Source organism: Scyliorhinus torazame, chromosome 14, assembly GCF_047496885.1.
Source record: "Scyliorhinus torazame isolate Kashiwa2021f chromosome 14, sScyTor2.1, whole genome shotgun sequence".
Taxonomy (NCBI): domain Eukaryota; kingdom Metazoa; phylum Chordata; class Chondrichthyes; order Carcharhiniformes; family Scyliorhinidae; genus Scyliorhinus; species Scyliorhinus torazame.
Window position 1 is genome coordinate 5,053,599 of NC_092720.1, and position 25,816 is coordinate 5,079,414.

Here is a 25,816-nt window from a genome sequence, read left to right on the forward strand (position 1 = left end):
CTTCTGTTTTATGTTTGCATTTGTAATTCTTCTTTCTTTGCCTGGACGAGTCCCTGCAGCCAAAGGTTGGGGCACGCTGCTAGCTCCCACATCACCACCATCTCCATGAGCCAGTTGCCAAGCTTCCCCTTGTAAAGGATCACCTCTGGTGGAGTCGCCACACGATGTGTTCAAACTGTCACACACTACCAACACTACCATGGTCACAGTCTCAGAAAGTAATAGAATTCTGAATGTTTCCTGAATGAGAGAGTTTATTTTTCCAAATTTAGTCAGAAATGTGGCCTTGGATCATGCAGGAAGACTGGATACATCTTCCATTTATGTTTTTAAGAGATTTGACCTTCAAACACTGACTTCACTCCCCTCCCCGCTAAACAATTAATTGATTTTAAATAGTGTCTCATTGGACAGTGAAGGGAAAAGTGATGTTATCCCCTTAGCAGATTTAATAGAATTCCTTGTGGCCCCTGCAGTATATTCCATTAATTGTTTAGCTGTCAGATAGAACATGGCTTTGAAAGTATTAGCTGTGGTTTACTGAAGAATATATGGAGCTTCCCCCCTTCCCTTCTTAAACTGACCCTTAATTTTCAACAACCGCAGTCCAGTTGGAGCCTCACTGCTGATTTTGGATGGTGCTTCCAACATACATTATCATCTTTAGGGGTTTCACTGTTACCTGAAAGTTCACCACCTGCTGAGGTAATGCATAGGTGACAGCTGCACAGGCACTTAAACTTACGATGGCTGTAGACAGATTAATAGGTGTTTGGAGAGTGACTGGAGACAGCAGCTCTCTGAGGAATGTGTGCATTGGAATGAGCATGGTGGTATTAAATGTATACAGTATCTTGGTGAGATTTACCGTGCTTTTACTGGGGATTAACCGAAGGAGCAACTTTATGGAAAAGTACAAAATAATTGTGTCAAGTCCAGCTACAGATTCGAAGGATAAAGTAACTGGGGTTGGTGGAGGTGGGGGTTGTAAGGGGTACATACATGAAGGAAATAGATTTGGTATTTTACCTTTCCAAAATTCATCTACTTCCTGTTCTGAGGTAGAAATCACCACCCACTTGACACTGTGCTAGTTATTTGAAGTCCATCAGTTATTTGAGGTGCAATTGAATACAAAAGTAGTGAGGTTATGTTTCAGTTGTACAGGGCACTAGTGAGACCACGTCTGGGGCATTGTGTACAGTATTGGACTCCTTATTTAAGGAAAGATGTAAATATGTTAGAAGCAGTTCAGAGAAGGTTTATTAAACTGATACCTGGGGCGACATTCTCCGACCCCCTCCGCCGGGTCGGAGAATCGCCGGGGCTGGCGTGAATCCCGCCCCCGCAGGTTGCCGAAGTCTCCGGCACCGGAGATTCGGCGGGGGCGGGAATCGCACCGCGCCGGTTGGCGGGCCCCCCCGCTGGATTCTCCGGCCCGAATGGGCCGAAGTCCCGCCGATAAATTACCTGTCCCGCCGGCGTAAATTAAATCACCTACCTTACCGGCGGGACAAGGCGACGTGGGCCGGCTCCGGGGTCCTGGGGGGGGTGTGGGGCAATCTGACCCCAGGGGGAGTGCCCCCACGATGGCCTGGCCCGCGATCGGGGCCCACCGATCCGCGGGCGGGCCTGTGCCGTGGGGGCACTCTTTCCCTTCCGCCTCCGCCACGGTCTCCACCATGGCGGAGGCGGAAGAGACTCCCTCCACTGCGCATGCGTGGGAAACTGTCAGCGGCCGCTGACGCTCCCGCGCATGCGCCGCCCCGAGATGTCATTTCCGCGCCAGATGGCGGGGCAACAAAGGCCGTTTCCGTCAGCTGGCGGGGCGGAAATTCCTCTGGTGTCGGCCTAGCCCCTCAATGTTGGGGCTCGGCCCCCAAAGATGCGGAGCATTCCGCACCTTTGGGGCGGCGCGATGCCCGGCTGATTGGCGCCGTTTTGGGCGCCAGTCGGCAGACATCGCGCCGTTTCCGGAGAATTTCGCCCCTGGAATGGGGGGGTTGTGTTATGAGGAAAGGCTGGGCAGACTCAGCTTGTATCTGCTGGAGTTTAGAACAGTAAGCGATGGCTTGATTGAAACCTTTAGGATCCTGAGGGGTGTTGACAGGGTGGATGTGGAGAGGATGTTTCCTCTTGCCGGAGAATCAAGAACTAGGATCACTGTTTAAAAATAGGTGGACACGCATTTAAAACTTTGTCACTCAGAGGGCCGTGAGACTTTGGAACACTTCCTGAAAAGGTGGTGGAAGCAGAGTCTTTGGATATTTTTAAGGGAGAGATGGATAGGTTCTTGGTAAGCAAGGGGGTGAAAGGTTATCGGGGGTGTGCGGGAGACAGATTTGAGGTTAGCCATGATCTTACTAAATGGCGGAGCAGGCTGGAGGGGGCGGAGCGGTCTACTGCTCCTTGTTTGTATGTTCATATGCCACTAAAATCTTTTTTTCTCCTCGCGTAAGGCACTCTGTTAAACATACCTAACCGAGCTTTTGGTCACCGACCCTATTAATCTCTTCATGTGGCCTGGTGCCAAGGATTGTTAATGTTTCTGTTAAACACCTTTGAAGGTTTTACAACATTAATGGGATTATTTATTGCTGTTATAGCTCATAAATGATGGAAGTTTTAGGTAGCATCAGCTTCTCTTTCTGTTCACTGTGTACCCTTAACTGTGCAGCTGGAGGGTCAGTAACAAGTCCATCATTCAAATTTCAGACGAAACTTGCACATTTCACCGACATTTCAGACAGTGGTAAAAATCTCACCTTCCTCCCCCCCCCCCCAGTACTGAGCCCAGAGCTTGTCACAGTGAAAATATTCCTGTGTCACTGTACCAGTGCTCATTGTGATTTGTCCGATTACATTTATCAGACAACATTAACTGTTTAGGACTGCAGTAACCACTCAAGGAACAAGTTGGATTTGAAATCTCCAGAGCAATCTCGCATATAGGGGCTTTTCACAGTAACTTCATTTGAAGCCTACTTGTGACAATAAGCGATTTTCATTTCATTTCATCTGTGCTGTAAATGGTGTTAATTGATTTAAACATTTTCTCTGTTCTACTCTATATTCCGTATCATGGACGGCATGGGAGCACAGTTGCTTCACAGCTCCAGGATCCCAGGTTCGATTCCCGGCTTGGGTCACTGTCTGTGCGGAGTCTGCACGTTCTCCCCGTGTCTGCGTGGGTTACCTCCGGGTGCTCCGGTTTCCTCCCACAAGTCCCGAAGACGTGCTGTTAGGTGAATTGGACATTCTGAATTCTCCCTCTGTGTACCTGAACAGCCGCCGGAATGTGGCGACTAGGGGCTTTTCACAGTAACTTCATTGCAGTGTTAATGAAAGCCCACTTGTGACAATAATAAAGATTATTGTTGTTATAAGCATGTAGCAGCTTCTTTCAGTTACTGCATGAGGAGTGCTCTCTGCATTAACTCTGTGCATGATATGTGGAACGTGTTGAGTTTAACAGATGGAGCAGAACCCTGTTATTTTAAAAGTTTTGAAAAAGTGTTAAAAATTGAGCTGGGTTCATCTCAATAAGCTTTCTAAACTAAACTCAATTTTAGGCATTAATATTGTGCCTTTGTCATGTTGAATCGCCTCAGAATGGTTCACATTACATTTGGCATGCAATAACTGTTACAAAGGCTGCAATATAGTTATTACTCAGTTTGCACTGTTCATGGTAAAGAGTCATGAATGAGTCTCGCCTAAAAAACAAACATAAACTAAAAATGACGCTGTTCCAGCAACATAAAGTCAATGTTCCAAAGTAGCACTGAGGGGGCACTACACTGTCGTGTTTATGCATGAAGCACTGAGCCCTGTCCTGTCGGCTGATCTTGAAAGATCCCATGGCACTATTTTGAAGAAGAGCAGGGGGAGTTGTTCCCAAAGTCCCGACCAATGCTTATTCCTCAAAGCACATCACTAAATAGGTTATCTGACTCTGATCACGTTGCTGTTTGTGGGATCTTACTGTGCACACATTGGCTGCTGTAATTTCTATTTTACAACAATAACTACACCTCAAAAAAACTTCAATAGCTATAATACAGTTGGGAGAATCTGGGGGTTGTGGGAGGTGCGATATAAATGTAAACCTTTCAATTGAGACATCAGCCTTTTGAATAGGTTTATCATTGTTACAATAAGAAAGGGTCTTCCTAAGTTTGTAAAGTTTCTCACACCCTGCTCTGTGACAATGAATGTATGTGCTGACAATGTCCTTTATGAGTCCATAATCGCCCTCTCCAACACTCAGCAACTTCACAGACGTCTGCAGTGTAATTATTCCGAGCTTTGAGGGTTGATGTAGAAGAAAAATGTGGTAATCAGCAGGAGGTTTCCTTGCCCATGTTTGACCTGGTGCCACGTGACCTCATGGTGCATGGAGTCGATGTGAGGACCCCCCGGGCAGCTCCCCCCTGACTGTATACCATTGTGCCGCCACCTCTGCTGGGGCTGTCTTGCCAGTGGGACAGACATATGCTGGGATATTTGCTATAAGGTATGATTCCATGGGTATGACTATGTCAGGCTGTTTCTTGTCTAGTCTGTGAGACAGCTCTCCCAATCTTGGCACAAGGCCCAGATGTTAGTAAGAAGGAGTTGTTGGGTTGACAGGGTTGAGATTGCGTTGTCATTTCGGGTGCCTAGGTCGTGCTGGGTGGTCCGTCCAGTTTGATACTTTTTTTTTGTATAATTCATAGTGGGTTTGATGCAATTGAGTGGCTTGCTAGATGCTATTTGAGAGGGTGTTAAAGAGTCAGGAGGCAGGTTTCCTTCCTTAAAGGACATTAGTGAACCAGATGGGTTTTTAATAACAATCCAGAATCATTTCATGATCATCAATAGACTGTTAATTCCGCTTTTGTTATTGTATTTTGGGCAGCATGGTAGCACAGTGGTTCGCACAGTTGCTTCACAGCTCCAGGGTCCCTGGTTCGATTCCTGGCTTGGGTCACTGTCTGTGCGGAGTCTGCACGTTCTCCCTGTCTGTGTGCGTGGGTTTCCTCCGGGTGCTCCGGCTTCCTCCCACAGTCCAAAGATGTGCAGGTTAAGTGGATTGGCCATGATCAATTGCCCTTAATGTCCAAAAGGAGTTTGGTGGGGTTGCTGGGTTACGGGGATGGGGTGGGTTAGGTGTGGTGCTCTTTCCGGGGGCCGGTGCAGACGCGATGGGACAAAGGGGCTCCTTCTGCACTGTAAATTCTATGAATTTGGGATTTGAAACTGGATCTCTGAGTTATTAGTCCAGCAACAATCCCACCTACATCACTGCCACACCAGGAATCATTTTAACTTAAATTATGTTGTTTTGTAAAGATTATAAGTTTGAGAAATACTTAAAGTGACACAAAATTGATTTTTAGAATCAAATTATCTCTCAAAGAAAATAAGATTAGTATTTCTGTAACACCTTTCAGGACCTCCCAAATAACTTTACAGCCAATGAATGTCCTCACTGTGTATAGTCGGAAACGCAGTGACCAATTCGCTCACAGCAAGCTCCCACTCCCAATATTGTGATAATGAACAGATGTTGTTTGAAGGATTAATATTGGCCAGAGCACCGGGGGAGCCTCCACTGTTTTAGAAAGATCAGTGGGATCTTTTACAGCTCCCTGGGAGGCAAATGAGACCTCGGGTCGTTTAGTGTCCCATCTGAAAGTTATCACCTCCAGTGGTGAAGCACTGTCTCAGTACGCCACTGGGCTGCCTAGATCATGATTCTGGAATGGAATTTGTGTGACAACTGTGCCATGGTCTTTTTAACCAATCCATTGCTCTGGATGAAGATTATAAACTGAAAATCTTTCGCATTTTGTTTTGCATCCAAAGTAAGCAAGGTAAATGATTATAAATTGGTTCAGATTTATGCGGTCAGTAATTAGCGAGTTGCATCACCTGAGCTGTCACGTGCCTCCAACTGTCAGTAAACTTCTGGATTGAATCAACAGTCTGTCTGGATGTACTTTCTGTTCGGTAATTTCTTTAGCAATTAGTACGTCAGTCGGTGTTTCTTGCCTCCAGAACCTGCTTGACTACACGAGGAGTCTGCTGAACCTATAGAGCAGTCAGAAAGTCATGGAAGCACCTCCCACACCTATGACCTCCAGCAGCTCTGAAGGGCAAGGGAAGCAGATAACAGGAACACCACCACTTGCGAGTTCCTCTCACAGGTCACTCACCATCCTGACTTGGAACTATCAGGTCCAAATCCTCAAACTCCCTCCCTCACAGCACTGTGGCTGTACCTAAAACACACAAACTGAAGCGGTTCAAGAAGGCAAGGCACTGCCACCTTAAGGACAAGTCGGGGTGGGCAATAAATGCTGGCCTAGCTAGCAAAGCCCACATCCCAGAAACTAATTTTAAAAATGTGTTAACAATTCCCATTTATATAACAATTTTAATGTAGGAACACCTTCCATGGTGCTCCACACAGGGGCAATCAGACATTATTGCACACTGAACCAAATGAAGAGATTTGTGGAGGAATGACTAAAAGCATGATCAGAGAGGTGGGTATTAAGGCCGATCTTAAAGTGAGAGAGAGCGAGAGGTTGATGGAGCGAATTCCAGAGTGTAGGGTCCACTTGACTACAGGCACAGCTGCCAATGGTGGGACGGCGAGGTACGCGAGGCCAGAGTTCTGTAGATGGAATTGATGCTGGCCAAAATTGCAGTTTTCTTTATGCTGTAGTTATATTTTCACAAATTAATTGAGAGGATGGTTGGAGTCTGGAACGAACTTGCTTTTATAGGTGGCGGAGGCAGGTTTGATCGAGGTATTCAAAATAATTGGATTGGATTGGATTTGTTTATTGTCACGTGTACCGAGGTACAGTGAAAAGTATTTTTCTGCGAGCAGCTCAACAGATCATTAAGTACATGGGAAGAAACGGGAATAAAAGAAAATACAGAACAGGGCAATTCAAGGTATACAATGTAACTACATAAGCACCGGCATCGGATGAAGCATACAGGGTGTAGTGTTAATGAGGTCAGTCCATAAGAGGGTCTTTTAGGAGTTTGGTAACAGTGGGGAAGAAGCTGTTTTTGAGTCTGTTCTGCGTGTTCTCAGACTTCTGTATCTCCTGCCCGATGGACTTTCTGGCTGCTCCACATTAACTCTCAACAACTTTTGCAGATACACAATAGAAAGCATCCTGTCTGGCTGCATCACAGCCTGGTATGGCAACTGCTCGGCCCAGGACTGCAAGAGACTTCAGAGAGCCGTGAACACCGCCCAGTCCATCACACAAACCTGCCTCCCATCCATTGACTCCATCTACACCTCCCGCTGCCTGGGGAAAGCGGGCAGCATAATCAAAGATCCCTCCCACCCGGCTTATTCACTCTTCCAATTTCTTCATTCGGGCAGGAGATACAGAAGTCTGAGAACACGCACGAACTGACTCAAAAACAGCTTCTTCCCCGCTGTTACCAGACTCCTAAATGACCCTCTTATGGACTGACCTGATTAACACTACACCCTGTATGCTTCATCCGATGTCGGTGTCTATGTAGTTACATTGTATATGTTGTGTTGCCCTATTGTGTATTTTCTTTTATTCCCGTTTCTTCCCATGTACTTAATGATCTGTTGAGTTGCTCGCAGAAAAATACTTTTCACTGTACCTCGGTACACGTGACAATAAACAAATCCGATCCAATCCAATCCAAGAAGTTGGAAGAGTGAGTAAGCCGGGTGGGAGGGTCCTTGAGATTTATACTGCCCGCTTTCCCCAGGCAGCGGGAGGTGTAGATGGAGTCAATGGATGGGAGGCAGGTTTAGTGTGATGGACTGGGCTGTGTTCGCGACTCTCTGAAGTTTCTTGCGGTCCTGGGCCGAGCAGTTGCCATGCCAGGCTGTGATGCAGCCCGATAGGATGCTTTCTATGGTGCATCTGTAAAAGTTGGTAAGAGTTAATGTGGACAAGCCGAATTTCCTTAGTTTCCTGAGGAAGTATAGGCGCTGTTGTGCTTTCTTGGTGGTAGTGTCGACGTGGGTGGACCAGGACAGATTTTTGATGATGTGCACTCCTAGGAATTTGAAACTGCTAACCATCTCCACCTCGGCCCCGTTGATGCTGACAGGGGTGTGTACAGTACTTTGCTTTCTAAAGTCAATGACCAGCTCTTTAGTTTTGCTGGCATTGAGGGATCGATTGCTGTCGCTGCACCACTCCACTAGGTTCTCAATCTCACTTGTGTAGTCTGACTCGTCGTTATTTGAGATCCGGCCCACTATGGTCGTATCGTCAGCAAACCTGTAGATGGAGTTGGAACCAAATTTTGCCACTCAGTCGTGTGTGTACAGGGAGTAGAGCAGGGGGCTAAGTACGCAGCCTTGCGGGGCCCCGGTATTGAGGACTATTGTGGAGGAGGTGTTGTTGTTCATTCTTACTGATTGTGGTCTGTGGGTTAGAAAGTTGAGGATCCAGTTGCAGAGTGAGGAGCCAAGTCCTAGGTTTTGGAGCTTAGATATGAGCTTGGCTGGGATTATGGTGTTGAAGGCGGAGCTGTAGTCAATAAATAGGATCTGATGTAGGAGTCCTTGTTGTCAAAATGCTCTCGGGATGAGTGTAAGGCCAGGGAGATGGCGTCTGTTGTGGAAATTGGATTGCTAACTGAAAAGGAAGAATGCGAAGGTTACAGGAATAAAGCAGGGGCTGGGACCAGGTAGAATGCTCCTTCAGGGAGCCAATGCATACTCGATGGGCCGAATGGTCTCCTTCTGCACTGTAAAGATTTTCTGATTCACACAGCAAGAAAAATGATTGCATAAAATTAGGAATTATTTCAATCTAGATTTCCATATCTATAATTGAACTGCACTGGTAGAGGGTGAAATTACAGGATGTGCTTGACTTGTACAAAATACCCCAAAAGCTCAACTAGTCGTGGATATTACTGTGGAGCAATGTAAAAGCCACATTGTGTGTGTATTGGATATTTCTGTGTGTATTGGATATTTCTGTTCAAATAAACCACTTGACAAGAATGTGCTCCATGTATGTTAACAGTTAGAAAAGGTACAGTATTATAGTTCCATAGAATCCCTACAGTGCAGAAGGAAGCTATTCAGCTCATTGAGTCTGCATGCTACCTGGGTTCCACCATTAGACACTAAGAAACAATTTAGCATGGCCAATCCACCTAACCTGTAACCTAGACTGGGAGGAAACCGGAGCACCCGGAGGAAACCCACGCAGACACTGGGAGAATGTGCAAGCTCCACACAGTCACCCAAAGTCGGAATCAAATTTGAATGCCTGGCGCTGTGAGGTAGCAGTGCTAACCACCGAGCCACCCAGGGTCCCTGCACCGTGAGGCAGCAGTGCTAACCACTGCCACCCCGGGTCCCTGGCACCATGATGCAGCAGTGCTAACCACTGCGCCACTCCGGGTCCCCGGCACCGTGATGAAGCAGTGCTAACCACTTTGCCACCGGGTCCCTGGCACCGTGATGAAGCAGTGCTAACCACTGCCACCCTGGATCCCTGGCACCGTGAGGCAGCATTGCTAACCACTGCACCACCTGGGTCCCTGGCACCGTGAGGCAGCAGTGCTAACCACTGTGCCACCCCAGGTCCCTGGCACCGTGAGGCAGCATTGCTAACCACAGCTGCCACCCGGGTCCCTGGCACTGTGAGGCAGCAGTGCTAACCACTGTGCCACCCCAGGTCCCTGGCACCATGAGGCAGCAGTGCTAACCACTGCACCACCTCGGGTACCTGGCACCGTGAGGCAGCAGTGCTAACCACAGCTGCCACCCAGGTCCCTGGCACCGTGAGGCAGCAGTGCTAACCACTGCACCACCTGGGTCCCTGGCACCGTGAGGCAGCAGTGCTAACCACTGTGCCACCCCAGGTCCCTGGCACCGTGAGGCAGCATTGCTAACCACAGCTGCCACCCGGGTCCCTGGCACTGTGAGGCAGCAGTGCTAACCACTGTGCCACCCCAGGTCCCTGGCACCATGAGGCAGCAGTGCTAACCACTGCACCACCTCGGGTACCTGGCACCGTGAGGCAGCAGTGCTAACCACAAACTGCCACCCAGGTCCCTGGCACCGTGAGGCAGCAGTGCTAACCACAGCTGCCACCCGGATCCCTGGCACCGTGAGGCAGCATTGCTAACCACTGCACCACCTGGGTCCCTGGCACCGTGAGGCAGCAGTGCTAACCACTGCACCACCTCGGGTACCTGGCACCGTGAGGCAGCAGGGCTAACCACTGCACCACCTCGGGTACCTGGCACCGTGAGGCAGCAGGGCTAACCACTGTGCCACCTCGGGTACCTGGCACCGTGAGGCAGCAGGGCTAACCACTGCACCACCTCGGGTACCTGGTACCGTGAGGCAGCAGGGCTAACCACTGTGCCACCCCAGGTCCCTGGCACCGTGAGGCAGCAGGGCTAACCACTGCACCACCTCGGGTACCTGGCACCGTGAGGCCGCAGGGCTAACCACTGCACCACCTCGGGTACCTGGCACCGTGAGGCAGCAGTGCTAACCACTGTGCCAGCTCGGGTACCTGGCACCGTGAGGCAGCAGGGCTAACCACTGTGCCACCTCGGGTACCTGGCACCGTGAGGCAGCAGGGCTAACCACTGCACCACCTCGGGTACCTGGCACCGTGAGGCAGCAGGGCTAACCACTGTGCCACCCCAGGTCCCTGGCACCGTGAGGCAGCAGGGCTAACCACTGCACCACCTCGGGTACCTGGCACCGTGAGGCCGCAGGGCTAACCACTGCACGACCTCGGGTACCTGGCACCGTGAGGCAGCAGTGCTAACCACTGTGCCAGCTCGGGTACCTGGCACCGTGAGGCAGCAGGGCTAACCACTGCACCACCTCGGGTACCTGGCACCGTGAGGCCGCAGGGCTAACCACTGCACCACCTCGGGTACCTGGCACCGTGAGGCAGCAGTGCTAACCACTGTGCCACCCTGCACTGAGACAGTGTCTGATCGAGTTGTCATCTGAAGAACGCTGTAATTGCCAAACAGATTTCTGCACCTCCGTTGGCATATTCATTTCCTGAGTCACCAGGGACCATGAATAAACCAATTATATTAGAGCTATGTGGTGAAGTCACCTATCTCTGCAATTCAATAGTATAACACGCAAGATTAGCTTTGAGATTAAACAGATTTCCTGCAGTACCTGCGGCGGTTAGAGGTGGAACAGGGGATGATGGAGACACTGTCGGGGTGGGTGGGTGCGGAGTGGACGCTGTCTGAGGGGGCTTTGCGGATTACAAAGTTCAAATCTTCATGGCAGTTTAAGAACTTGAAGTTTGGGTGAAAAGTGATTATGTTGCTTTTGACTGTGGTTAAAAACCCAACTAATGTTCCTTTTAAGGGGAAACACCTGCCTTTCTTACACACCCTGGGCAAGCATGTGACTCCAGTCTCAACCCCAAATGATGGAATCTTAACTTCCCCCTCAAATGGTCTAGCAAAGAACTCAGTAGCATCAATCCTGCTGTTCAGGAGCATTTTGTGAAGCAGTGTGTCTCCGGGGGGATGGGGGATGGAGCGCTCAGATATGGGGGTACTTGCCTGTGATTGCGAAGCTGGGAGGGGGCAGTGTTTCAATGGGCTTGGGTGTAGTGTGGTGTGGCAGGAGCAGTGTCTCTTCTGTTGGGGGAATGAAGAGACTCTACATCTCCCGTGGGCTTGGAGGAGTGGGGAAAGGACAGGAAGTAGTCTGTCTCCTGCTGTGTGATGGTGGGGTTGCAGTGCTGGGGGTGCTCTGTGTGTTTGCTGCTGTCGGTGAGAAGATGAACTGTTTCCCCCACTGGGTTAGGGCAGGAGTGGGAGGAGGATGCAAATAGAAATATGTCTCCTGCTGGGAGAGGAGGAAAAGGCGATGCAGGGTGCAGTGTGTCTCAGGTTGGGGGAGACTGTGGGCTGAACATTGGGCCTCCTGCGGACATGGGAAAGAGTATGCCTCTGCAAGGGGGGTGGGGAGAGGGTTGGGCGAGTGAGGAAATGGAATGAAAGCATTCTTATTCAGCATTTATATAGAGAATGGATTTGTTTTTTTCTATGGTGTAGGGAAAAGGGTGGCAGGTAGAATTTTAACGGAACATTAGAAGTAGGAACATTAGTAGTAGGTCAACACCATTCAGTCCTTTAAGAGTGTTCTTCCCTCCAATTAGAAGATGGCTGATTTGCACCAGTACGATGGGGCAGTGCTGGACCCAATCCTAGGAAATGAGGCCGGGCAAGTGATCGAGTGTCAGTGGGTGAGCATTTTGGCGATAGGGACAATAATTCCGCAAGTTTCAAAGTCATTACGGAAAGGGATAAGGATAGTCCAAGTGTCTGAATTAGGGGAAGGTCGATTTCAATATCATTAGACAGGACCTGGCAAACGTAGACTGGGAGCAGCTGCTTGCAGGTAAAACAACATTTGGAAAGTGGGAGTCGTTTAAAACTGAGAGAGAGAGAGTTCAGGACCAACGTGTTCCTCTGAGTGAAGGGCAAGGATGGCAAGTCCAGGGATATTGAGTGTTTGAAAGAAGCATATGGTGGGTATAGAGCACTGAAAACGGGGAGGTCCTTCAGGAGTACAGAGTGTGGGGGCGGGTGCTTAAAAATGAAATTAGGAGGGCAAAGAGGGGCCACAAAATATCATTCGCAGATAGGATTCGGGAAACCGCCCCCCCCAGACATTTTATCAGTATATTAAGAGCAAGAGAATGACCAGGGACAGAGTGGGGCCTATTAGGGACCAAAGGGGGAATCTGCGTAGAGCCAGAGAACATGGGCAAGGTCTGAAATTAATATTTTTCATCTGTATTCACTGAGGAGAAAGACATGGTTGCTGGAGATTTCAGTTGGGACGGTGAAGCTTTAGAGCATGTCAAGATTAATAAGGATGTGGTATTAGATGTTTTATCGAACATAAAGGTGCATAAATCCCCAGGGCCCAATGAGGTGTATCCTAGGCTGCTATGGGAGGCAAGGGAGGAGATTGCTGGGGCTCTGATGGAGAAATTTAAATCTTTGCTGGCCACGGGTAAAATGTCAGATGACTGGAGGATAGCTGATGCGGTATCATTATTCAAGGAGGGTAGCAGGATAAGCCAGGTAATTACAGGTCAGTTAGTCTAACGCCAGTGGTAGAGAAATTATTGGAAAACAAATTCTATGGGGCAGGATTAATAACAGTTGTAAAGGCAGGGATTGATCGGGTGTCTAAGACCAGATTGCACAGGTTTAAGGTGAGGAGTAAGTGGTTTAGAGGGGGACCTGGGGAAACATTTGTTTACCGAGAGGGTGGTGGAAATATGGAACGTGCTGCGTGAGAGGTGGTGGAGGTAGGAACTCTCAACGTTTAAGAAGCATCTGGATGAGCACGGCAAGGTATAGCAGGCTATGGACCAAGTGCTGGTAAATGGGATTAATACAGATTGGTATTTGATGTACAGCATAGACATGGTGGGCCAAAAGGCCTGATTCTGTGCTGTAAAACTGAGTCGAGGTAATCCTTTTTCAGCAAGCATGTAATTAAATATATTTGTGATTGAAAGCTATAGGATAGAAATTATGATCGGTGTAACTATTGGAAGAGTTGCTTAACACAGTCATTCTGTGCATTGCAGTGATACACAGCTGAATGTAATTTCAAATCGTCAAGTGGGTCTGTCAATTCAATAAGTAAAATTTGAAGCCCTCTAATATGATTCAACAGTGATGCATTAGGTGATTCATTTTAAACATTGCAAAAACTTTTCAGTTTTAGTGAAATAACAAGTTATGTTATGTGAAGGTCGGCAGTTGTTCAGCACCTGTAATGTTTGAATTTCACTGTTGTCAATGCTGCTAACTTTATTTTCATCTCTCTCTCTCTCTCTCTCCCCCTCCCCCTCTTCCCTTTAGCCCCAGTACACAAACCTGGGGCTCCTTAACAGTATGGAGCAGCAGATACAGAATGGAGCTTCCTCCACCAGCCCTTACAACAACGATCACACCCCTAACGTCACAGCACCTTCGCCATACGCTCAGCCCAGCTCCACCTTTGAAACCCTCTCTCCGTCACCAGCCATCCCCTCAAATACAGATTATCCGGGACCACATGGCTTTGACGTGTCATTCCAGCAGTCCAGCACAGCCAAGTCTGCTACGTGGACAGTAAGTTACCTCGAGCAACATTGACCTTAAAATGCAGAGTGTTCTCAATGATTATTGAAATGTGTGTTACTGCTCTCGTAGAACAAGCCCAGCAGTCTGGTCAGAAAAATGTCACGCAGTTCCAGTTAATAGTCTAGATTTTGCCTTAAGAATACTGTGCAATCCATTTAAAATATAAACAGCGAGGGAAGCAGCAGGGTGTGAGTTGGGAGAGAGTTGCAGGACTGAGGGGACTGGGGCGAGTGTGAGGCGAGAAATGGGTTGGGAAAGGGTGTGGGGGCAGAAAGCAAGAGGAGTGGGAGGGTGGGGACAAAGCGAGGAGAAAGATGGTGGGACAGAGAGCGAGGAGGCGACGGGTTGGGGTCAAGGAGTGAGAGGGAAGGGGCTGGAGAGGGAGGGGAGAGAGAGGTGGGGCAAGTGAAGGGATTAGGTGCAGTGGCGAGCGAGGGGTGGGTAGAAAGTGGAGATGGGTAGTTCTCTCTTCCCTTTCCTTCAAAGAGTGGAGGTTTATCTCCATTTTAACTTGATAATAATATTTATTGGTGTCACAAGTAGGCTCACATCAACACTGCACCATCATCATTCACAGTTGTGAGGTTTGGCATAATTAGCTCAATGGGCAAATAAAACAGATGCAATTGTGTGAAATATATTTTTGAATAAGGTTAACGACTCAATAGGAAGCGGCTGATGAGAAATCCAGAGGCTCCGATACATCATTCCCAGAAAGCATGAGCGCCGTTAGCTAAAACCATAAATAATACAAAGTTTTGGCTTTTGTAAAAAGAAACGTAGAATTCACGATAAAGAAGGAATGTTTAATTTGTACAAAACCAAAGTAAAATTCTGCAGATACTGGATATCTGAAATAAAAATAGAAAATGCTGGAGATACTTAGCAGGTGTGTCAGGACCTGTGGACAGAGCACCAAGGGTTAATGCTTCTGGCCGATGATGGATTCTGACCAAATTATAAAAGATTAAATCACAGTTCGGGGACAGTATGTGATTTGGGCCCCATTGTCTAAAAAGTATTAAAACGAATAGAAGGTGGACATGTACAGATTGATCAGGGTGATGCAGTAATGGGAGGTTACAGTAATGAGAGACAGCTTACTGTCACTATTCACACTGGAGCTGAGATGGAGAAGAGGAGATTTAAGAGGTTTTTGAAATAATTGAGTGTGTTGATGGCGAATAGGGGAAGATTTTCTTGCGGTTGGGAATGAGTGATGTGGGGGTCAGGGTTAAATATTTGAAAGTGCAAAGGCCTCCTTACGTATCTGAGTATTGAAACCTTGTTGAATTGAACCATCCTTTTCGACTTCACTTTGTTTCCTCACTGTGATTTCGTCCATACTTGACTCATGTCAAAGTGTGGGATTTTCCCATCGCATCCACCCTAGGTCAGCGGCCCTTCAAATGGTCCATCCCGTCGCCTCCATGACGATTCCTGCGGTGGGTGGGACTGGGAGACGTACCCCAATATTTTTCCTTTCTGTTCAGAAGCACCCACCGTAATGTGTCTGCTTCATAATTACAGCTGTGAGCTCGGAACGGCAAAGAAAATGTCCCCCGTGATGCATTCCCAGATGTTATAAGAAATCCGTAGAATAGGAAAACATTTCCATTCCGTACAATTGATCAGATGTGGAGAATGTGACCAAATCAGTGTGTCACACAGTTGTGCCTGATACTTTTGAGATTAAATTGTATTGCACAAATCTTTAAAGGTGGGAGCACATGCGAATTAGGCCATTAACAATGCAGATAGACCTATATCTAGAGATACATAGAACATTTGGTGCCGAAGGAGGCCATTCGGCCATTGAGTCTGCACCGACCTACATGAAGCCCTCACTTCCACCCTATCCCCGTAACCCAATAACCCCTCCTCACCTTTTTGGACACTTAAGGGCAATTTAGCATGGCCAATCCATCTAACCTGCAAGTCTTTGGACTGTGGGAGGAAACCGGAGCACCCGGAGGAAACCCACACAGGCACGGGGAGAACATGCAGACTCCGCACAGACAGTGACCGAGCGGGGAATCGAATCTGGGACCCTGGCGCTGTGAAGCCACAGTGCTAGCCACTTGTGCTACCGTACTGCTATTTGAATACAAAAGACGACAGTGCTGAATTGTCCAAGTTAGTTCCCAATTTGAAGGAAGTAATACTGCAAAGGGCATTAGAGCTACAAAAGGGGCAACAACAAATTTAAAAATGGAGTCTTTTGTTGGAAGGGCACAGTCTGTGGTGTATTGGTGACAGGAGTATTTAAAATGATCAAGGGATAGAGAAGAGTAGATAGAAGCAGACTGGTTCCAGCGGTTGGGGGGGGAGGGGGGGCGGGGCTAGAATGGGGGCCCATAAACCTCCCATATTTATGTAGGAGATTTAAAACGGTGGGGGGGGGGGGGGAGCAGGAAAATCTTCTTTACACAGAGTTCAGGCTGTGGCATTAATTGAGGCAGGAACTGTCACCTTTCAAGATTAGTTTGGATGGGCGAATGGAAAAGTGAGTGAAAAGATATGGGAACAGAGTAAACATGATTCGAATGTTTGCTTGTGTAGAGTGTAAATGCCAACACAAGTTAGTTGTGCCAATGACCTGTCGTCTTGTTGTAGCATCTGTGCATTTCAAATATTGACCAATGGAAATGGCATATTACGATTATGAAGAAAGACTGGGGCTTTTATCGCCAAAACAAAGAATGAAGAGGGGAATTTGAATATAATTTTCAAAGTGTGGGCAATGTTCCCACTGGATGGTGCACAGACTGAGATTCTTTACGAGAAGAATGAAGTTAGAAGAAATGTTCTCAGAAAGTTATTGTAACATAGAATATGTTACCATAAGGGGCTATTGGGCAGATACTGGTAACATTGGGGCGGCAGGGTAGCACAGTGGTTAGCACTGGGCTAGACCCTTCACAGCGCCAGGGTCCCAGGTTTGATTCCCGGCTTGGGTCACTGTCTGTGAGGAGTCTGCATGTTCTCCCCGTGTCTGTGTGGGTTTCCTCTGGGTGCTCCGGTTTCCCCCCTCAAGTCCCGAAAGACGAGCTGTTAGGTGAATTGGACATTCTGAATTCTCCCTCCGTGTACCCAAACAGGCGCCGGAATGTGGCGACTAGGGGATTTTCACAGTAACTTCATTGTAGAGTTAATGTAAGCCTACTTGTGACAATAAAAAGATTATTAATTATTATTAATTTGTAAGGGAATTGGGTGAGGATTTGAAATGGATGACTAAAGAAAAGGCAGGGAAATGGGATTAGGGCCAATTGTTTCAGTGGAAGAGCTAGTACCAACACATGAACAATGGGTAGTGTGATCTATATTGTGCTGTGAATCTTTAAATTACACAGATTGAAATATTCTGATTAATGGGACTGAATGGCGTCTTCTTTGTATTTTGATTATTGCTCAATGGTGAGATTTCCTTTCCTGTGGTTTTTCTGTGTCAACAGGTGATACCTGATATTCCTTACATTCTCTGACAAGTACAAAAGTTAGGCACTGTGTGATAGATCTATTGATTAGAATGCCCGGTCACACACAGCTAAATATATTTGTTTGTGCCAGGATCTGTCTGTAGTGCAGCATTGAACAGGAATGGTCGAAATGAATTGTGCACTATTTGCATCGCTCGTGCATTAATGCTGGATTTCATTTATTGTACATGGCAGAGCCACCCACTAATGGTGATTGTGACTTTGTTGTTAGGACTGATTAGGTGTTATATTTTAATGCTTTAATAGAGTAAGGAGGCATTCTGTTCACCTTTGCTGGTAGTTCTATTGAACTGAAATTGCCTATGTGGAGTTGGATTACGTGAGAGTCGACAGCAACAACTTGCTCCCCGCCGGGACCTCTCTGAGAGAGCGATGACTGGAAAGTCATTGTTATATTTCATTGCTGCCACAAAGAGAAAAGGTATGAATGTGCCCACACTCTGGATTCTTGTAAAACACAATGCAAGGTTTATTAATGGTGTTGTTCACACAATCAACGATAATGATCTGCCCAAAGTCCACGCAAACACTCTGCTGAATTACTACACATCATGTGATGAATAACCAGCAAGAATGTATTTCCAGAAACATACCACACCCTCACAATGACAACAATTAACATTCATACAACAGACCCCCTTCTAATGTATCTGTGCATTTATACAATTCGGTGAGACAGTCTCTGTGGTGCACATCTGTTTCTTTTGGGTAGAATTCGGTGTTCTTGAACTTGGCTACTTGAGACCTTGGAAGTGTCCTCATTCCTTTCTGGAGATGGTATTTCTTGAGTAGTTATTTCAGTATCTATCACACTAGACACTGAAACGTCCTCAGAAACAGAATCTGAACTCTTCACTGTCTCTGGTCTCTGTTCCAAAATAATGCTCTCCAGATTTTCCTCTTCAGAAATTTCTGAAAACTTGCTTCGTGCAGCAAGTAACTGATCAGCTTGGCATCACCAAACTATTTCATCACCCATCTGTATGGTGTATGATATTGGACCTGTCCTTGCTGGGATCATAGCTTTGTGGTGGTGTAACTCCTAGCTAAGACTCTCTCTTTCCCTGGTTGAATACTTTTTAGAGATTTTTTTTCCCTCCCAGTAATCTGCGCTTGTTGTTGTCATTTAATAATCTCTGAAGTATCAGGTGGAGTTAACAAAATCAAACTATGTTCGTAGTTTCCTCTTGAACAATAGCATATCCGGTGAACTTTGCACGGCAGGATGGACAGTGTTCCGATAAGACATTAGGAATCATTTTACTCTTCCTGTCAATGTCCCCGGTCCTTCGACACTTTGATAGAATGCTTCAATTATTGCACAAAACCATTCGTTGCTGGGTGATATGGAGCTGACTATATATGCTGTATACCGTTCCCTTTCGAGTAATCCTCAAACTCCTTCGATGTAAACTGTACCAATAACACTGACAATCTGCTCCGGTGTTCCAAATCTCGCAAATATTTTGTCTAATTTCTCAATGGGCGGCTCAGTTGTCGCTGACTTAATTATCGTCACATCTATCCATTTTGAGTGTGCGTCCACAATCTGTAAGAACATGTGATCCTCCAGTGGACCAGCATTATCGATGTGTATTCTCTGGATGTAATGGTGGAGTGTTCATTAATTTTGTACAAGATTGACATTGCCCAACTTTCTCTTCACATCTAATCCCGGCCACCAACAAATACCTGTGCCAGCTCCTGCATCCTCATCGTGTAGGTTAGATGGCTTTTGTTTTGGTGCAACATCGTGGGCCGAAGGGCCTGTACTGCGCTGTATCGTTCTATGTTCTATGTTCTATCACACCAGGGTGTCCCTCATTTGTCAAGGACTGTACTCCACATGTTGGGAGGGATAATCACACTGGTTCCCCATTGTAGAACTCCGTTCTACAGTGTCAACTTCAATCCTTTGTGTGATGTAGGGCTTGAGGTCTGGAGTTTTACACTGAATGTTCCTTTTTGGACCAAATCCATCATCTTCCCCATCACTGGATTGGTTCTTTGAACTTGAGGTGGAGTCACAGGTACACTATCCACGAGTGAGAAATACAAAATATTGACAATATGACAGTGATAATATGGTAGAATTCAGTCTGCAATTTGAAAGAAAGAAGGTAGAATCAGATGTAAAGGTGTTACAGTTAAATAAAGGTAACTACAGGGGCACGAGGGAGGAACTGACGAAAATCGACTGGGAGCAGAGCCGAGTGGGAAAGACAGTAGAACAGCAATGGCAGGAGTTTCTGGAATTAATTGAGGACACAGTAACATTAGGAATGACAGTAAAAGTTTCTTTAAATACATTAAAAACAAACGGGAGGCAAAAGTAGACATTGGACCGCTCCAAAATGACGCTGGTAATCTTGTGATGGGAGACAAGGAAATAGCGGAGGAACTAAATAAGTACTTTGCATCAGTCTTCACAGTAGAAGACATGAGTAATATCCCAACAATTCAGGAGAGTCAGGGGGCAGAGTTGAATATGGTAGCCATCACAAAGGAGAAAGTGCTAGAGAAACTAAGAGGTCTAGAAATTGATAAGTCTCCGGGCCCAGATGGGCTACATCCTCGAGTTCTGAAGGATAGAAGGTATAGAACCTTAGTTAGGCCACACTTGGAGTATAGTGTTCAATTCTGGTCGCCACACTACCAGAAGGATGTGGAGGCTTTAGAGAGGGTGCAGAAGAGATTTACCAGAATGTTGCCTGGTATGGAGGGCATAAGCTATGAGGAGCGATTGAATAAACTCGGTTTGTTCTCACTGGAACGAAGGAGGTTGAGGGGCGACCTGATAGAGGTATACAAAATTATGAGGGGCATAGACAGAGTGGATAGTCAGAGGCTTTTCCCCAGGGTAGAGGGGTCAATTACTAGGGGGCATAGGTTTAAGGTGAGAGGGGCAAAGTTTAGAGTAGATGTACGAGGCAAGTTTTTTACGCAGAGGGTAGTGGGTGCCTGGAACTCACTACCGGAGGAGGTAGTGGAGGCAGGGACGATAGGGACATTTAAGGGGCATCTTGACAAATATATGAATAGGATGGGAATAGAAGGATACGGACCCAGGAAGTGTAGAAGATTGTAGTTTAGTCGGGCAGTATGGTCGGCACGGGCTTGGAGGGCCGAAGGGCCTGTTCCTGTGCTGTACATTTCTTTGTTCTTTGTTCTTTGTTTTGAGATAGCTGAAGAAATAGTGGAGGCGTTAGTTATGATCTTTCAAAAGTCACTGGAGTCAGGGAAAGTCCCAGAGGATTGGAAAATCGCTGTTGTAACCCCCCTGTTCAAGAAGGGAACAAGAAAAAAGATGGAAAATTATAGGCCAATTAGCCTAACCTCGGTTGTTGGCAAGATTCTAGAATCCATTGTTAAGGATGAGATTTCTAAATTCTTGGAAGTGCAGGGTCGGATTAGGACAAGTCAGCATGGATTTAGTAAGGGGAGGTCGTGCCTGACAAACCTGTTAGAGTTCTTTGAAGAGATAACAAATAGGTTAGACCAAGGAGAGCCAATGGATGTTGTCTATCTTGACTTCCAAAAGGCCTTTGATAAGGTGCCTCACGGGAGACTGCTGAGTAAAATAAGGGCCCATGGTATTCGAGGCAAGGTACTAACATGGATTGACGATTGGCTGTCAGGCAGAAGGCAGAGAGTTGGGATAAAAGGTTCTTTTTCGGAATGGCAACCGGTGACGAGTGGTGTCCCGCAGGGTTCAGTGTTGGGGCCACAGCTGTTCTCTTTATATATTAACGATCTAGATGACGGGACTGGGGGCATTCTGGCTAAGTTTGCCGATGATACTAAGATAGGTGGAGGGGCAGGTAGTATTGAGGAGGTGGGGAGGCTGCAGAAAGATTTAGACAGTTTAGGAGAGTGGTCCAAGAAATGGCTGATGAAATTCAACGTGGGCAAGTGCGAGGTCTTGCACTTTGGAAAAAAGAATAGAGGCATGGACTATTTTCTAAACGGTGACAAAATTCATAATGCTGAAGTGCAAAGGGACTTGGGAGTCCTAGTTCAGGATTCTCTAAAGGTAAACTTGCAGGTTGAGTCCATAATTAAGAAAGCAAATGCAATGTTGTCATTTATCTCAAGAGGCTTGGAATATAAAAGCAGGGATGTACTTCTGAAGCTTTATAAAGCATTAATTAGGCCCCATTTAGAATACTGAGCAATTTTGGGCCCCACACCTCAGGAAGGACATACTGGCACTGGAGCGGGTCCAGCGGAGATTCACACGGATGATCCCAGGAATGGTAGGCCTAACATACGATGAACATCTGAGGATCCTGGGATTATATTCATTGGAGTTTAGGAGGTTGAGGGGAGATCTAATAGAAACTTACAAGATAATGAATGGCTTAGATAGGGTGGACGTAGGGAAGTTGTTTCCATTAGCAGGGGAGACTAGGACCCGGGGGCACAGCCTTAGAATAAAAGGGAGTCACTTTAGAACAGAGATGAGGAGAAATTTCTTCAGCCAGAGAGTGGTGGGTCTGTGGAATTCATTGCCACAGAGGGCGGTGGAGGCCGGGACGTTGAGTGTCTTTAAGACAGAAGTTGATAAATTCTTGATTTCTCGAGGAATTAAGGGCTATGGAGAGAGAGCGGGTAAATGGAGTTGAAATCAGCCATGATTGAATGGCGGAGTGGACCCGATGGGCCGAATGGCCTTACTTCCGCTCCTATGTCTTATGGACAAAATGTTCTTCAGGGTCATGCTTGACTTGTAATGGCAATTGTGATAAAGCATTGACATTTGTCTGCCGCTCTGACTTGCGATATTGGATATTGTAAGTGTGTGCCGTCAATATCAATGACTGTCTTTGCAATCTACTAGCTGCCAAAGAAGGTATACCTTTACACGGCCCAAAGATTGCAGTTAAAGGTCGATGATTTGTCAAAAGAGTAAAATGATGCCCATTAAGGAAATGGTGGAACCTTCCTACACTGAAAATGATGCTCAAAGCTTCTTTTTCTATCTTAGCATAATTCAATTCCGCGCTGATAAGAGTGCGTGAAACAAATGCTATTGATTGATCCTCTCCTGAAAGCACAATGTGCGAGACAACAGCACCAATCCCATAGGGTGAGGCATCGCAAGCAAGCTGTAACTTCAGTTTTGGATTATAATGAACCAATAGCTCTGACATCAGTAAAGCTTTCACTTCATTGTTTGCACATTCTTACCAGTTCCATGCCTGTTTGACACATAGCAACATGTGTAAAGGCTTCAATCATGTTGCTAAATTCGGCACAAATTTAAGACAATAATTGAACAATCCCAAAAGCAACCTTAATTGTGTTAGACTTTGTGGACGTAGTGTGGTTAGCACTGTTGCTTCACAGAGCCAGGGTCCCGGGTTCGATTCCCGGCTTGAGTCACTGTCTGTGCGGAGTCTGCACGTTCTCCCCATGTTTGCATGGGTTTCCTCCGGGTGCTCCGGTTTCCTCCCACAAGTCCCGAAAGACGTGCCTGTTAGGTGAATTGGACATTCTGTATTCTCCCTTGGTGTACCCGAACAGGCGCTGGATGAGGCGACTAGGGGCTTTACACAGTAACTTCATTGCAGTGTTAATGTAAGCCTACTTGTGACAATAATAAAGATTATTATTATTTTACTATTAAAGCAATTCTTTCCTCATCTGAATTCCATGTTTCACATGGTGGCATGGTGCCGCAGTGGTTAGCACTGCTGCCTCATTGGCGCTGAGGACCCGGGTTTGATCCCGGTGACTGTCTGTGTGGAATTTGCACATTGTCCCCGTGTTTGCGTGGGTTTCACCCCCACAACCCAAAGATGGTGCTGGGGCTGTTTAGCACAGGGCTAAATCGCTGGCTTTGAAAGTAGACCAAGGCAGGCCAGCAGCACGGTTCAATTCTCGTACCAGCCTCCCCGAACAGGCGCCGGAATGTGGCGACTAGGGGCTTTTCACAGTAATTTCATTTGAAGCCTACTTGTGACAATAAGCGATTTTCATTCATTCATGTGCAGGGTAGGTGGATTGGCCACCCTAAATTCCCCTTAATTGGAAAAAAAAGAATTGGGTACTCTAAATTAAAAAAAAAATCTGAATTCCATGTTTCATAATTCACAGCAAACACATCCATGGCACCCATTTTTCCCACCATTTTTAGAACCTGGCTTCTAGGCTTTAAGCTTCCTCCCTTCCGATTTTTAAAGGGAAGAATTGCACTAACAATCCCTTTTACAAGCAACGAGGGAATCTTTACCATCTTGTCTAACGGTAGTTAGACCCTTGCCCCTGGTTAGTGACCCATGCAGAGTTGGTAGATTTTGAAATTCCTATTCCCGGCTGCCATGACCCCACTCACTCCAACGCAAGCAGGTTTCCCCTGACTGTCAGTCTTCTTGCTGTTCAAGTTTATTTTTAAACCGGCGGCATCGACGGCAGTGCTTCGCCCGATGTCCGTGTGCAGGTGCGTCGGGTCCCAAGAATCTTCCATTGTCCCTGATGCCGACCCAACGTTAGCCATCAAAATCTTCTTTTTCACCAATTTTTCCAGCCTCAGCCCTGGCTGCCAGCTTTCTCAGGCCCAAATCCTCATCGCCAGTTTTATCTCCTGTTATATTTCTTTGTTGTCGCAAAGGGAAAAGGTGCGGAGGTACCCACACTCTGGATTCTTGTAAAACACAATCAGAGGTTTATCAGAGATGTTGCTCATACAATCAAAGGTGGTGACTAGGCCAAGGCCCACGCAAACACTCTGCGAACGTCACTACACATCAAGTGATACATAGCAAGTAAGAATGTATTCTCTGACACATGGGCATGGATCCTGATTCTGGGTATTGCACAGGCCAGCATCTGCCTCTGACAGCTTGTACTTAAACTACATGGTAACTGGTGGAAGAATGTTAACTCCATTCTTCCTGCTTTGCTTGCTATCACAGTAATTTGGGATGTTGCTGCTGACGGCACTATAAGTAAATGCCGCACAGGTTGGCTAAATCTGATAAACCAAAGCTTAGAAAGTAATTTGAGCATTAAGATACAGGGAGGGACAAAATATAATAGTTCAGAACCTCCATTCTTCACCTTTCATCTGCTGCCATGTTCTGGTCTTTGGACACTAATTAACTCAGGAAAATCTATAAACACAATGTTGTGCCAGAGTTCATCATGGACTAGAAGCATAGAATATCTACAGTGCCAGTGCAGAAGGAGGCCATACAGCCCATCGGGCTGCACCAACCCTCTGAAAGAGTACCCTACCTATGCCCAATCCCCCGCCCTATCCCCGTAACCCTACAACCCAATTAACCTTTAGACACTAAGGCGCAATTTATCACGGCCAATCCACCTAACCTCATTTTTGGACTGTGGGAGGAAACCGGAGCACCTGGAGGAGCCCACACACACAGACGGGGAGAACGTGCAGACTCCGCACAGTCACCCGAGGTTGGAATCGATTGCGGGTCCCTGGCGCTGTGAGACAGCTGTGCAAACCATTGTGCCACCATGTTGTCCCAGAGGGGCTAGGCTTAGCGGGTTTGATAATGCTCCATGCTCAGCATGGACCTGTGCATCACTGATGTTCCAAGCAGCTGACTGGTTTGTCTGATTGAGTTTTTGTTTCTTTTGCCTTGATGGTGGATGAATCCAAACACACAGCTCTGTCAGTGTCTAACTCGAGAGACATGGGACTGTGATTTGAAATTTTCTGCACAGACCCTGAAGCTCACGGTTACACACCTTTGCAGTCTCAAAGACAAATAGCTTGGGCATGCATTGCACTACCTGACTATAAGCAGTGACAAGAATGGTTTACATCTGTGTTGTACTATTGTGCTGTGCTGGGTGTCAGTGATCTTCCCTCAGGAAGCCACAAGATCCAAGACTTTATAGTTTTCATTCAAATATTTGAGCAAGGAGCAAGATGCAGCATGCAGGGAACATCTGCTACCAGCCCGTTCAACATGTGATGAGGCACAAACTTGTTTATGCCCAAAAACCTGTTGTGGCTTGTTTTCCAGATCAAATGGTTCTAAACATCAACCACAGAACCTGTGATTCTGTGGTTTTCTCAGTACACTGGAATGTGCCTACATTATATTATTTTTAAAAGGCTCTTAAATGAAAATCAGCTGGAAGTGAATCAAAAATATATATTTTTT

The 25,816-nt window shown here is 46.7% G+C and overlaps 1 protein-coding gene across 3 annotated transcripts in view; it reads left to right on the top strand.

Annotated features, from left to right (window-relative positions):
- Positions 1 to 25,816, top strand: part of tp63 (tumor protein p63) — a 284,904-nt gene that overhangs the window by 140,395 nt on the left and 118,693 nt on the right. For all 3 annotated transcript variants that reach the window (XM_072473636.1, XM_072473638.1, XM_072473637.1), the window contains one exon: positions 13,909 to 14,160. In XM_072473636.1, the coding sequence (XP_072329737.1) occupies positions 13,909 to 14,160 (252 nt within the window). The remainder of the gene's footprint in view (positions 1 to 13,908; positions 14,161 to 25,816) is intronic.